The 15,605-nt window shown below is 43.6% G+C and overlaps 1 protein-coding gene across 1 annotated transcript in view; it reads right to left on the minus strand. All coding sequences in view use genetic code 11, as the record gives it.

Annotated features, from left to right (window-relative positions):
- Positions 1-3,486: 3,486 nt before the first annotated feature.
- EGR_07646 (Receptor-type tyrosine-protein phosphatase F) overlaps positions 3,487-15,605 on the minus strand; it is a gene marked incomplete at both ends in the record, with an annotated part of 23,283 nt that continues 11,164 nt past the window's right edge. The window contains 13 exons of the mRNA XM_024496895.1: positions 3,487-3,682; positions 3,762-4,042; positions 4,123-4,359; positions 4,511-4,773; positions 5,024-5,426; positions 7,521-7,822; positions 8,885-9,278; positions 9,535-9,781; positions 10,570-10,853; positions 11,618-11,971; positions 13,032-13,204; positions 13,788-14,022; positions 15,135-15,601. Coding sequence (XP_024348677.1) covers positions 3,487-3,682; positions 3,762-4,042; positions 4,123-4,359; positions 4,511-4,773; positions 5,024-5,426; positions 7,521-7,822; positions 8,885-9,278; positions 9,535-9,781; positions 10,570-10,853; positions 11,618-11,971; positions 13,032-13,204; positions 13,788-14,022; positions 15,135-15,601 — 3,836 coding nt within the window. The remainder of the gene's footprint in view (positions 3,683-3,761; positions 4,043-4,122; positions 4,360-4,510; positions 4,774-5,023; positions 5,427-7,520; positions 7,823-8,884; positions 9,279-9,534; positions 9,782-10,569; positions 10,854-11,617; positions 11,972-13,031; positions 13,205-13,787; positions 14,023-15,134; positions 15,602-15,605) is intronic.

Consider the following 15,605-nt stretch of genomic DNA (forward strand, 5'->3'; position numbering starts at 1 on the left):
CTCCTCCTCCTCCTCCTCCTCCTCCTCCTCCTCCTTCCTTTCCCTTCTGGGAGCTCAATGACACCTAACCAGTCACCGAGGTTGATTTCATTTACTCACTTGCCACTTAAAGATTGTTACTATTATTATTATTCGTTCCACCGAAAACAAAACAGTTCTGCCTAATAAAGGAGCGGTTAAAATGACTTCACAAGGGCAACATGCAACGAAAGTGGCAGAATTTTTTGTGCTGACAGCAAGAGAAGGCATTATTACAGATAAGTTGTTTATTCATCTCGACGTCAGTTATGTTTCCTTTTGTGGCTGTGCAGCTGCTTATAACTTTTACAGTGATGGTTGTTAACCTCTCCCAGGAATGGAGATATCTATTACTTTATCATTGCTAATGTGAATCTTTTTTTATTTACTGAAGATATCTTTTGGTGGCTATGCCATGTGACCGCCCACTAGGGAAATTCACTTTTCAGAAGAGCAAAAAATGCGTCACCCTCGGATAAACACTCCTTCCCATTCAGTCGAAGTATTGTTTAGAAAATCAGGTTGATTACATCCACCCACATACATACGCAAGTGCCAGTCTTTTCAGTTTGTTATTCATGAAGTGGTATTTATGTGTGGGAGCTCGATTTTTGTCGAATTTTTTTGACCTTTGAGTGTAACCTGACATCGCAGGTTATATGGGTGATGTGTGGAGGGTGTTGAGTACGTGTCCAAGTGACTGTAGGGCGAATGCTGCTGAAGGGAACAGAAAGGTCCTTAAGGTTGATTTCATTTACTCACCTATCACTTAAAGTTCCTTCTTCTTATTTTTCATTCTACTAAAAAAAAGCAAATATATTTATATATGACCAATTAAAATGATTTTACAGGGGCATTTTGTAACAAAAGTGGCAGGATTTATGTGCTAATGATAAGAAAAGCTGCTACTACACATTCTAATTATTATTTTTATCATCATTATTTATATTATTATAGATTACGCCCGTGCCAAACACTATCACTTATCTCATTACCTGCATTCATCTTCCTTCTCTCCCATCCCCTCCTCCATCTCCTCCTCCTTATCATTATTGCCATCCTTAGGCGGTCACACTTCATATTTGACTTCATTTCCCATTCACATTAGCCACTTACCAGCCTACCACTAAGAGGAGTTGCTTCAGCAAAACAACTCTACATGCCAAAGCTCCATCACCTTATATAGCAATATCCCCTCACTTTATCAACATTCCAGTCATCAACAAAGGCCATGCAGGTCGCTCCTGCTTCTTCTATCCACATATTTCAATGCCTTTTTATCAATATTTCACCATTTTAATTACCTTCTTCTAAATTATTCCCCCTTAAAATAAGTGTTTACCATTCAACTCTACTTTTTTTACGTTATTTTCTACTCATTTTACTTTATATTTAAAATATAACCCATTCCTTTTTTTTTAATGTTTTGCTTTTCGATTTCTTCCCATGCATCTATATATATATATATAACTATTTAATTAAAAAGTCTTGAAGCTCATGCTTTCTTCACACCTACTCATGTGCTAGTCTGCCTGTCTTGTAGCCACCTTTCAGTGTTTTTTTTTAAATCTAGCCAGTTAGTAAAACGTGTGATTAAAATGGCTGGTTCTGCTCTTCCGCCAGGTGTGAACGAAGTACCAGCCGTCGTGCACTCGTCGAAGCGGAGACCTCTTTTTCCTTCTCTCAACTGTTCACTGCTTCATTGCTAGGAGGAGTAAGGATGGATCGTAGCAATTGGCTACTCCCACGCCTACACAACGATGCCTAGGTTGTCATCGTCTTTTCTTTCATCCAACCTTAAATCTTATCCCATCATTATTTCTAATTAAGCCAAAAAGTTAGCAAAGTACTTGGCTTTTTTAAACAAATGATGCTTTTTCAGCCAGAATTTAGATGTTAATAAGATCAGCAACAAACTGGCCACAACGATGATCTAAAGTGACCATTAATAGAATTCTTTATCATAACACATGTAGACGATTCTCTTTTGATCCTATAACCACAACTGTGGCACAAGTTATTTTCTACGATTTTCAACACTCCGTTAGGCAAAACTGATGCCCAACTGCTCCAGTACAAGCACATTTACACCCATTTGCTCAAATTTATTTAAATGTGTATGTAAACATACACTTTATGCATATGCCCATTTATATTATTTAAAAACATTTATGTTACAGATTTGATTGACTTTTTCAATAATTACAGATTAATAAGTGTTTATGGTGTCAGTATCGGGTCGACTATATTTCCCCAATTGTTTTTGTTGGGATTCTTTGCTACTACTACTAATTTACTCTTCTGCCGATGACTTCTCTACATAACCTTCCACATCCATGAACTAAGCCAATATTGATTACAAGGTCATTGCGCGTCTGTGTGAACAACTTCTTACAAACTCCTTTGTGCATTCTGTAGGAAAGGATACCTTCTACGAGAGGAGTAAAATACGAGGTCTAGCTGATTCTGAGGTTACAACTGAGTGCAATGAGTGACAAACATAACAGATGCCCATTCTTGTACACCCCTTGCTATATTGCTGTTTGTGATAATTCACCTCGAACAAATCAATCCGGCGGTCATTGGATAGCATCCGTGGATACTCACTTGGCAAAAAATGCTATAGTTTGCCATTTGATGACTTGAACTTATCCCTAGTTTACCATTAAATATGACCATGCCAAAATAACAGCAAAAAGTGCAATTTCATGTTCAATATCGCAGACCATGTAAAGTCGGCGATCTTGTAACAATATGCTACGTCAGCTTGACTTAAGTGCGGATGTGTACTGTCAAGTAGCACGAGTCAAACACCTTTCCGCGTGGCTGTTGTGAGGGAATGGAAATTAGCAGGCGAGTGAAGAGTGATGGGGAGAAGCTGAAGCAACTATCGACCCCTAAGGTGCCACTTCTACTGACCACTTATAAGTAAAAGGCGCCACGTTAGAAATTCAAAAGCTCTAGTTTGACGTGAGCATCCCCCACAAATTCAAGACGAAGCAGGATTGCACACACATCGCATCCCTTTCCAATTAGCAATCTTAAGTCCAAAAGCGGCGTAAATAAGTTAATGCTACACACCGATCGGGTGAATCCTGATGTAGTATTGCTTGCAAGATGCGTTTATAGCTAAAACGCAAGAATTACCCTGGGACAAGCACCATTTAAGTGTATGTTTCACGTGCTTTATCTTCAGATTGAATGTTTCCTCATCAGGATTGTAACCTGATAAACAACAAAATCAAGAGACTAAATATCACATTTTATTGGTTTGAGTAACATGGTCTAGAAGGGAGAGGAAATAGGTAGGTAGGTAGGTAGGTGTTGAGAGGATACAGAAGCTGAGCATTCGAAAGAAAGGGCGATGGTAGACTGATAAAGGAGAATTTACAAAGGGTAGGAGAGAGTCCAATGGGAGGCATGGAGAGACACAAATGCAAATGGCGGAATGAGAGAGCGGAGGAGGTCTTATCGTACATATGATGATATATATTCAAGCACGGCCTTGTAGCAGAACTGCAACTGATCCGGTGACTGAATCATTCCAGGACGCTGAGTTCGCAGAAGACGTACGGTCTGCAGAATGTCCACCACGCCCTCGCATCGAAGACGATCGAGAACAATCGAGAGGAGTATAAACACACCAGTTCGCCCCGATCCGCAACTAAATTCAGCACAAAAAGGGCACTGCTGACAGTTATCTGCTAATAGCATTAAAGTACAACGGTCTTTCGCACAACTACCTGCAATGAACAGTAATGGGACCATCCTGTCCAAATTGATCCTTTGTCTTGTGTATTTGAGTAATGAAATTTGTAAATGCTTCACAATTGCTAGGCACACCGATCTCTGGCCATTCAGTGTACTGGAATTGACGTACAGTACGAGAGATGCCGTCCCTCGTATCTGTCACCTTGAACTCTCTCAGTGTGTATGTGGGCATGTTATACTCCACCATTGGGTCGATTACGAAATTCTGATACCTGGCAGATCGTTTCGATGGCCAATAGGGATAAGAATGCTCCTGCAAATTTATCGACAAAGTGGAGTTGAATATGTTTTGGTCAAAGATTTGATTTAATCCGTGGAAAATCAACTACTCACTTTGCCCTGCTCCGTCGCTTGACTGATCATCACAATGATGGCGGAATTGTGCTCCCAACACATACGCCAGAAATCTTCCAGGGTTTCAGCCATCGGCCCCTGTGTGGCGATATACGCTCTGCGTGCCCGATAGCTGTCGACAAAGCTGGCATTTATGTAGTCTGAGCCGTCAACACCTCGTAGCGGTGTTAGAGCAACCCGCGATTTCTCATAGGGCAGAACTTCAAAGTAACGGTTCTTGCATTTATTGGGAGCAAGCAGTGCAGAAGTGAAGCTTGCTTTCGGCAGGAAAAAGCTCTCCAGTTTCTAAAGCATAAGTACTTCTTCGTAGACACAATTTTTACTTAAATTCAACCAAGTAGACGCGGTTTCAAACCCAATTACTCACCTTGAATTCAATATCAAATCCACAGTAGCCCATGCCATCAGGTTGTAGGAGGGAGTTGTACTGAGCACAGAGACCTCTGGCCGGCACTTCAGTGTAGCCACCCTCGGCCATTTCCAGAAGAGCATCATACACAAAGATGTACTGCTCTTCCGTTTGAACCATGAAGTTTCGTTGCGCCCTTAGCGCTGTCACGCAACCGAGAACGTCCACCGCGTTTTCGTACTTCATTTGATCGTGCATAATGCCCAAGGCAATCAGTGCCCCTGTGGAAGAAGACAGCTGTCATATTCAGGGTGCCAGTTAAAATCAAATTCCCCCCTTCTTTTCCAATTTTAAGAGTTAAGTTAAAACCACTTAGTCCTGATTCACCAAATGTTTTTCATTTTCTCATGTGTACATCAAAGGCATTTATCTTACCAGTTCTACCTACACCAGCGGAGCAGTGAACCACCAAAGGTCCCGAAATCGCCGCATCAGAATCACTGGAAGCCAGAGAAGTGGAGGCAGCCCCACCTGGGATGAGTGACACCGACTCCCCTCGACTGCCCTGCGTGGAGACAGCGCGTCGAATTCGTCGCATGAAAAGGAGCAACGGGATGGGTGGACTCTCGGGCACTCCATGGTCGGGCCAGCTGGTGAATTGGAGGTGAGTGACCTCCCTCACCTCGTTACCGCTGCAGTGGGCAATGGTAAAACGACGGATGGTGAAGTAGGCCAGTTCAATCATGCCCTCTGGACTCGGCAATGGAACAACCGTGATCGCGCCATTAGCGTAGGTCTCAGGTCCTCGTGACGGCCAGTACTGATCACACTTGATGCGAGCTCGCTCCTCCAGACGGGTCATCATTACGATGATGGACACACGTTGCTCCCAGATCATGCGCCAGAAATCCGAGTAGGTCTCTGGCAAGGGTCCCTGAAACATCGTTGATAAAACAATTTTTACTATTTACAAGAATAATTCCGACCCGTAAAGGGATAGTCTCGGAAAATTCCACCACTGACCAACTGACGATACCGACCAATTCACCATGTAGATGATGTCCTACATTCATGTGGAAGCCTAATGGGAATTTCAATGTTTATAGAGGTGCATTACTATTTTCACTTAGGTGGCATTGGACAAGTACGCAATTATTTTATTTAAAAAAATTATTTATACGATCATTTGTAAACATCCTACCCTTCAACATTGGTTTGGTTCGGAAAAAATTATAACCAATCTATAACTTGTAGTAAGGATGTTGCTTTCTTTTATGAATAAGGCACGTTGAGTGCAATAACAGCTCTACTAAATTTTGACAACCTTCGTTTTGAATGCTACTGATGTCAATTCAAGTAGTACTGGATGTGTGCTGGCAAAAAAATTGACAGTTCTCAAGTGGAAGTAGAGAATGTGGCGGTTATTCGTATCAGTGTTTGTGAGGCCTATAGCTTCTTGTGTAGCATTCAGGGAAGGTTCCATAGCAAAACTTGCCACCCCTCGAAATGGACGACAGAATCTGTGTCCAGTAAAGGAATCACTAGAATCGGGAAGACTTTCAAGCTCTGACTATAAAATGTTACGAAATTAATGTGCTCGAGTAGTGAAGTAATTTACTTGTAAATCCATCAACTGAGAATGTCACCGAAGCTAAGCAAATGGAACGCTTTCCCAAGCCACTTGTACAGGAAATACTGCTGGCCTAGATAACCACCAAAATCTGAAGTGATTAGGTATGTATCAAACAAGTCAGGTTGATCCGGCCTCAACGACTAGTCTGCAAACACTTCCTTTTCTAAAAGTAACTGAACGGGACACCAGACTCCCGGCCATTAATTCGCATTCAAGACATTTAAGGAACAGGTTTTTTTATCTCCCAAATGTTACCAGACATAAACATGCCTCCAACGGAAACCTCAATTAAGGGCAACCCCGGCTACCTTCCCCTTTCCTCAACTTTTGATGCGAATGCATATGAGGGCACTCGTCAAGAGATAGCCAATCACTTGCAAGGGATTTATTTTCCTTCTTCAAACGCCGACCAATCAGCACGCTCCAATGGATCTCCAGAATTTGATCGATGGAAAAAAATAGCTTCAACAATTAGACTATAAAATGAGAGGAGGTCTATCAATGCCATTTTAAATTTACCATTGCCCCTTTGATTATTTATTGCCCCTAACAATTTGTTCCGACAAAATTTGATTCTTTTGAGCAACTTTTCTCCGGTTGAAAGGTACGAGGTTCTCTCAAGGCGGTTCCACCGGTTTCGCAATGAGAAATTCGGAAATATTCGACCGATAAACTAGTGACTTTCCTACCCTAGGGTATTCATGAGCAATAGCAGAGTAAACAACTTAAAAAGATTTCCTTGACGTTGATTACATCCGAGGTAATGCTGGGAGACTTCGTGTTATCGCAGCCCCCTTTTTTCGCCCTGCTTGACATCCAATCTTCGCCAACATTACTTGCATCTCCTCCTTTTATTCCCCATACAGTTGCTTTTAGATTTTAGCAAATCATTCAAATTTGCCCTTTTTTCGTTGTTTGTGTGGGAATAACGTTTCACTAGAATTGGATATTATTAAAAGTATTAATGCTTATGGAGTAAATCCTCTTTTAAACTCCTAAAGTACCGTTGTTTTTTCTACAAGGAGAAAAGCAGTAAATGGAGGCTACCGCCTAATCACCTGACCATTTCCTTCCCATAAATATGTCAGTTTAATGTGCTAATATTCCTGTGATTTGTGGCTCAGTTGTGGGCAGTTATGGAAGCATTTTAATTTCGCCTAGTGGATGTTGAAAATCCTGCGTGAGTCAAGTGATCGCTGCATGCTTCCGCCTCCGTGCGTTATACATGCGCTCCACTCTTCTGGCATCAAAAAGTCGACTTCCGTTAAGTGGTTCCACAACACTAATGATTCGAGTGGACATTTTTGGATAAATGTATACCGGAAATCATCTACACATTTCCTGTTCTCCTTCTTTTCGATACCCCTTCGTGCATAACTCAGGCGTGGAACTCACCTGTGTGGCAATATAACAGTTGGGCTTTTTATACCCATCGATGTAATTCGCATTTATGTAGTCCGAACCGGGAACGCCTTCGAGAGCTCGCAGAATGACCCGCGAGTGATCGTAGGCCACGACATTGGCATATCGATTCTTCGCCTTGTTGACCTCCAAGTTGGAGTTCTCCCAGGTGAACTGGTGGCCCGGATCGATGGACTCGTATTCCTGCGAGAATAGCCGATTATCATCGGCACTCAGCTTTACGATGTGCTCCGCCAAATAGGCAGCAGGAATGGGTCGTTGGGAAGAATGTGAATCTAACGGAGGGAAGAAAGACAGATTGACAACATAGTTCTTAAGTGAGGCTCAACTTTCTCTTGGGCAAACACTGAGCCTTACTTTCGCAACTATGCGTGCATTCGTCTTCCCTTTTGTTTTGCCTTTTTCCCAAAGAGCGAGAATCAAATTATAGCCACTTCCACCGCCTCCACCTCCACCCACACCCCCACGCTCACATGCGCTGCTTCATTTTTCATTCATCAATTCTTTGGATAATTTGTTTTTCTCTTTAGATTAAAACAAAGGCACAAAAGTAGAAGAGGAAAATCTTTTTTTAGCCACTTGAACGTGGGAAACTGTCAAAAGTGAGAATTTCAAAGTAGTTCAAGCATCAAGCGTTCAAAGTGTTTGCCTTGAAGTTGAAGGGAAGAAAAGTGGTTTAAGAAGACAAATTGGTGGACAAGGCAGTCCATTCACCACATCTCAATAGATGTACTCCTGACTGAATGAATACACAAATGGTGTCAGTCATTAATAGAAGAAACATCGCACTATAGTGTCTCGTGTAGCCTGGCAACTCCCTCGCTTTGAATGAAGTTGAGGTATTCACTAGAGGAGGAAGAAATTCAAACTGCATCGGGCTATGGGAAGGTTAATGGTGCTAACCAAATGAGAGGGGACCAAGGAAGGATAGGGAGGATGTTTTAACTCGCCTAGTAATCTCTTTGTGCTCAGGAGTTACTCCATATCCTTCAAATGCAGTCCCTCCGTCCGTATACAGAACATCATGGAAGCATGACTCATGATAAACAAGAAAGACGGGGAAGGGAAGACGACAACACCAGCGACAAAAACAAGAATGACAGTGTAATGGCAGATTTCAATTGTTTTTACAATACTCTGGAATTTCACCGTAGCAAAACGCCCAAGGCACCGTGCAGGTGCATTTCTTTGGAGGTGGAAACGATTAGAAACTTCTTGTCTTCTCACACAGTGATTATGTAAAGCAACTCAATGCATGAAGTTAATTTTTCTCCCTTTCTCCATGTTGATGGCGTATTTCAAATCATACAGTATCCAATCTCCAAATAATAACGCACTGTTTCCATAAAAGAGGTGCTGCAGTTCCACACTGTTGGCATCCTCCGCAGTGGCAGCATCATTGGCGAAGAGACCTCGGCTGGAGCCATCGCCAAGAGATGCGATTTTCGAGGCTAGCATGTGACGATTGAAGGTGTTGTAGGGACCACCGCCTCCCAGTCGTGAGAGACCCCCGTTGAGACGTGGGGAGGTGGGATAGACGCTGCAAGAGACGCTGCTTCCGTCCATCAGATCGCCTTTGTTGTCCTCGCTCACGGAGGGAAAGAGAGCTCCCATGGGTGGTCGAGTGCCGCTACCACCACCGCCGCCACCAGACAGGCCCGAGGACGAGTCGGAGCGATAGGGATAACTACTCCGTGGAAAACTGTTGACATGCGTGGAGGCTGTGGGATCCTAAAGGGTTAAAAATTTAGTTGGTCACTGCTATGCAATTGTAAACGCCGCTGAAAGATAAGTGAATGTCATCGTTTGATCTGTGGATCCTACCAGACAAGTTTACAGGATGATTTTCCTCAAACAACATTATAAGTGGAGGCGATAAATGGGTGATCAGTTAGGCGAGGCTGTAATAACGAACACCCGAAATAACCAAGGGGTTCAATTCTTGACTGAGTATGTCACTAACTGGTTACTGGGGTACAGAACCCACCTGAGTGGCATTATGATAGGTCACACAAGTTGGAGGCATCCCAATGAGCTGTGTGTAACCAGGTGGAGACATCGAAAGCGCCCCATTGTTGGCACAAATTGTTCCCGTGATTGGTGGAGCGCAGTTGTAAAAGGCTCCGGCTGGTGCCTGCGAAGACGCCACACCGTCAGCCACATTCATCAGAGGCTGCTTCAGACTCTGATCCAGATTGGTCGGCCGCGCCAAGAGCTTGGGCTTCCGACGACGTCTTTAGGCGAAAAAAGTAGATCCATATACACCCCATTTTTTGTCTCTACATCCAAACTGACGTGGTCTCACTATTCGGTCATGAAAACACGCTACCACTTAACGCAACCACATTCATAGACTGCTCTTTTAATTGGTGGGAAACTCCTTCTTTTACACAAATTTGGAATATTCACTAAAATATTTCGAACACATTTCGTTCTCCTCCGCTACCCAAACAGGAGGAAATTTGAAAAGAACCTATTGCAGAGGATTACCTTAGAAAAACGGATGGTGCAAAAAATGTACGATGAATACACTCCTGGAAAACTCGTCAATTCCACTGAACTGAAAGGTGTTTTGTGAAGAGAATGTACAAACATTTGCTAGTCCTTTTTTTCTTCTTTGCCTCCTTTTTTTACGTAGAATCTTATCCCCATCACCGCTTAATCTCATCGTCATGTCAAAGCCTCCTTGACGATTGGGGAGAACGTTTTTACTCTGGAATAATTTTATGATTTTACAGTCAAAGTTAGTTTATTCGTAAAAGATTTGAGCTGTTGCGAGTAGACAAACAGGAGGCCCTCCTGGTTGCGAAAGGTGAATTAAGGGCTTCAATTTGATTAATCTGATGATCCGTGAGGAAGCAAGTGAGGCAGTTGTTTAAATACGATGTTAATTCAACTGAACATTTGGCTTAGTGGTTTCTTCGAGTCTACAGCGATCAGGCTACCGATCGCCTCGTCCTTATGGAAGTGTACAGCAGACCTTTTCGCAGACTGGTATAAGTGAAAGGGCCCAAATGCTTACCTAAAAATGCAAACCAAGACGGTGCAAATCGTGGTGACCACTGCAGCCCCAAGGATGACAGCAACAACTGACACAGTGTAGAGGTCAGTTGAGCCAAATGCCAAGGCGCCATCACTTGTGGAGCCCACGGTGGGTGATATGTGACCCGAGGGAGCCCTTAATTCCAAAAGGGCTGGAAGGTAGGGATCTGTCGCAAATGGAGGTGACCACGGCGAGGCTGTACACGTTCCAAAACCGTCCATTGTCGATCCGTTGCCTTGGAAGGTGCATGCTAGCACTAGAGCCTAGGTGAATGAAAAAACGAGGCTCAAGCTGGAATTTCCACTAATGTCCAGTGTGCAGAACAAGGTAGTCGCTTTCAAAGCTCGTTATTTCTCCTCGTTTGTTATCCTAAATGTAGATACTTGTGTCAGCTGCTTCTTGTTCACTTAAGGACGGAATCAGCAGACAATTTTAGGCACCGACATGTCTAATTAGTGTGGGGCGTTACCGTATTTTGGGTCCCAGCCTATAAGGACGTAGAAAGTACTACCTTGATCCAGACCACTTATTGAAGACAAATTCAGTGAACACAAGCCGCCGACTTGAAGTTGGGCACTAACTCGTCCAGTAGTTAGCCAACACCATTGCGTCACATCCATGCGAAGATCCCCTCTCCACTTAACAAGGACAATCGTGCGAAATATATTACGTGGGATCGTTGAAGTAGCTTCCAAGGCTGTTGCACCTCGATTTCGGGAAGTAATAATTTTCACGGATGAGATTTGGGTGGACTTCAGTGCAGATGACTAATTCTTATATTGAAATTTAAAATTTTTGTCAGTTTTTGAAATGTACGTAGATTATATTTCCAAGTAATTTTGAGCTTAACCGAATCAGATATTTAGTAATTGCCTATTTTACTTTGGTTGTCACAAATCGCGCCTATTTTCGAAAGAACATTTTATGTGATTCAAGGAAGCGTGGTAAATACAAATGATGGCAGTGTAAACGCCATGGATGCAAAAATGTCGGTGGATAAAATGGTCATGGAAACCGCCAGCCTTACACAGTAGACCTGTCCAGCTTCGAGTGGCTTGTTGTCAAATACAACAGCAGCGTCCAAATAGGCAGCAGCTGCAGCCGACGCCTCATCCACCGAGCCGGCATCATTGAGGAGCCAACTTTGTTGCGAGTTTGCTGAGTAGACTTTGCCCCGCACCACCGCGGGACTGCGACGTCTACGCTGCGCAAACGGTGGTGGCGGTGGTGGTGGAGCAAGGGTGGGAGAGGTGATTCCATTGCTTCCACCCAGAATAAAGTCTCGAGAACTCGTTCCCGCGGGTTCAAAGTAATCCTGTGTAAAGCGGGCCGCAATGTAGCGTGTTTTTGTAGATGGCAACTTCCGTGAAGACGCAATTATCTAACAAAACAAAAGATCCAGCATGGGCGATGCCTTCAAGTCTAGTTCGCTAGGGTATGTACCATACTGATACACACAAGCTACTGCGTTTTTAGTGGCACGTCGTAAAGCTACCCTTAATGAAGTCTTTTGTTAAGCTTTAGGTTAAAGTTAAAGCCAAAGTCTGGCCATTTTTTAAAAGAATTTACATATATAGAGTCCCCAGACTCTCACCTCCCAGTTGTCCTTAAGTGGTGAAACGGCCCTGACCTCCGTTTGAAGCACACTTGGCTGGTAGTATTAAACGTCCACTCAGTAGATTAAACCCTCATCATTTTGTAAAAAAAGTCAGGTAATTGTAAAACGATCTGGCAATTTATCTGCTTTAACCGAGAGCTTACCTATTCATCACCATCTAGTCAATGCAGATTGCCATGTCAAGAAGTCTACCTAGGAAGCAGGTTTAAACAAATAAAATTTCCTCGTCAATTAGAAGAAGGTGTGATTTATTGCTACAATCGCCTTTCCATAATCACAACACCGTTACATAACACAGGAAAGGCACCGATGATTGTATCCACTTCTTCATATGGCACCAGAAAAAAATAATTTGCTGGTGCTATTTGACTTTTCACATATTTTTTCTGAGAAATCAGCCAAAAAAAGTAAAAAGTGGGTCCACTCTGCCCATTTATCCCCATACTAGAAAATGTCCGTGTGTGCGTGCGTGACGGACATTGTCAAGATTGACACAAGCAACACAGCCTTGACGGACGTCTTAGAAGTTGACAAGAGTTGTGGAAACTTAGTTGTGTTTTAGCTTATTTATTCTTATCATTTTCCCCTCCGTATTCCAACTGTTCCTCCTCTTCCTCCTCCATCCTCTTTCCGTCAGAGCCAACTGGGTAAAATTTTATCTAAGGAAAGGAAGCCACTGAGACTGCAGCTCCGTAAAATGAGGCATTCCAAAATAGTGCCTGTCAAATGTAGGTCTTTAGTGTTAATTTGCTCGAGTATTATAAAGCGGTCACGGTTATTAATGGGAAAATTTGATTGAAGAGTTTAAAGCAGGACATTTTACCTCATCAACTAGAAGCATATCCAGCGGAGCGGTTGTGAGATGCCATGGGCTAACCATTATGTAGTACTGACGAATTTTACCCAGTCGTTCACTAACTCGAAACACCTTCATATTGACCTGCTTCCGATCCTCTAAGGCTGAAATGGGTAGGGGAGGAGCGACCTTCTCTGGTTCTAAAATGAGCAACATATGCAAGATCATCGAACAGAGGGAATTCAAATTTGTGATCCAAGGTGATGACAGGACAGTAAAGTGTGAAAATGCAACATGACTGCTGGAGGAAGGCGTGAAACGATTGAAGCCTACGCGTCGTAGATTTATGTGGGTTGACAGGCAGTAAAAAAATAGGTTTTGTGACTATGGCAATGACCTAGGTAGCAGTTTACATAGTATTATTAGCAACTCCTAATGGCACATTTGATCACTTCGTTGCTGGAATGTGGTAGGCCAACGTGCTGACAGCTGCATAGTAACCACACCACACGTAAATTACGATGTCAAGTTCACTGTGAAGTGACCACACTTGCCCCTTTACTCAGATGCGACCATCAATGAAAGTTTTTTTTTGAGTACCCATTTGATTTTAAGTTTAACCTAACTGTGCGCACATTTCAAGCCGCAGGAGTTCCGTTGGACTTAACTTCCGGTCCAAGAAATGGGTGTGTTTAGGCCCAAGTGTGCACACAATCTATCTCCACTTCTCAATATTTAAAGGCGGACTGTTAGTTGGGTGTGAAACCCGATTGAAGGACTTACTTTGCATTTCGGTGTGACAACTTGTGGTCTCCCAATTGCTCTCGAGATTCATGCCAGTCTCATAATAGGCATTGACTTGGATGTCGTAGATTGTATTCGGCTCCAGATCCTTGACAACATAGTCGTAGCCGTCCTGAGCGTCGAAGTGGGCCTGTCGAGCACTTCTTGGATCGAATGTTTGTCGTCGCATAACACCAGACTCGTCGGCATATTCCTTTGAACCAGATGCTCGTATCTGAAATGGTTGTTTCAAGTCACACTCACGCCCCACAAAAAGGTGCATCTCGACAAACTGTGTCTTAGATTTTCCCACTATTCTAATCTAATTGCTACAGGACAAAGAAGACCGAATTGGGAGACCCCTCCACGTTATTTGGACCCTGTCACCCTACATTTCAGCCGACTTTCGATACATCCAAAAGCAACACTACTACATTCTGTATTTTCCATTTTAAACTCATTGCTGACCATCTGCAAGAATCCCATCAACTAATGTGAACTGAAATAAGTCACAAAAAGTGGGTGCGTGGGCCAGCCACGTTTCAACACCCACCGCCTCAGCAACAACGTGTGTTTCTATGGTAGGACATTTGACTACTTTGGGGATTTCGGAGTCCACAGAAGAATACTCCAATGCATTCGCTTTACTTAGTCGGATCTAACAACCCTGATTTTCTTCTGCAAATCCCTAAAATGGTAAAAAGGCTGAAGGACTAGAGTGGGCATGCAATAGGTCTCACTTTCGCATCATGCATTTCGGTAGTGTAAACTCAGTCATAAAAAGTCTAAGACCCCATCATCATAATCATCATAGAGGAAGCTCCCTCACCATCCGCGCTTTAACCAGTGAGTTTTAAAAACTCAAAACATGTAGGAGAACTACCACCCACTAAGCCTGCTTAAATCTCCTGCCTCCACGCACTCTCGATTAAATCAAATCAGCATAAGCGTGTAGTTGAGTGGGAGAGAGAAGAGCAGCTTGGGAGTTGTGACTGTCCATCGCGCGTCTGTCCAACGCCCAAGGCACAATTGCGCACCTAGTGGTGATTGCATTCTGAACGGTGGCTGAGGCAGCAGCAGTAGCAGCAGCGATGATGATGATGGTGATGTGTGGGTAGGGTGGGAAAAGAGCACGAGGAGAAGGGGCATAAGCATGGGCGTTGGCAACATTAGAAAGGCTAACTTGACGCAAACTGCAGCACAGAGCTGCTGGGCTACTTGGCTTTATTACGGTGACTTAAAATAACAGCTACGTCTCAATGATTAGCATTTGTGCCACTCAAAGGTGCCTTGACTTGTAACACCAACAGGAGTAACGAATTTGGCATCACTGACAGAGTATCTTACATTGAAACCAATGAGTCCTTTCGTGTTTTCAGGCCGTTGCCAAGTGATCTTCGCGCTCGTGAGCCCAGGAATGCACAGGAGACCCCGCACGGAGTAATCGGTGCCCCATGTAGCCATGGTGGATCGAGCGACAGCGGGTGGATCACTCCACTCGCCATAGCGACCATCAGGACCTTTGGATTTAACTCGGATAATGTAGGGTGACTTGCTCTGGAGATGGGAAATGATGGCCATCTGGAAGGGCCCCACCTCATATGTGGTCCATCCAGATGAGTCGTAGGGACCATCATTCGGAGCGTAGAGGATCTGAAATCCCTGGATTGCGGCGTGACGGTAGTTGGCGCGAGAATAAGAGGAGGAGGAGAGTCGAGTGGTTGAGGCATCGACGACCTCGGGCATTCGCCAGGTCACCTTGATTTGGTGTTGATTGATGCGGATCGCTTGCACATCGACTGGCGGTGGAGGTCCTAT

Source organism: Echinococcus granulosus (assembly GCF_000524195.1).
Source record: "Echinococcus granulosus chromosome Unknown EG_S00083, whole genome shotgun sequence".
In the NCBI taxonomy this organism is placed as follows: domain Eukaryota; kingdom Metazoa; phylum Platyhelminthes; class Cestoda; order Cyclophyllidea; family Taeniidae; genus Echinococcus; species Echinococcus granulosus.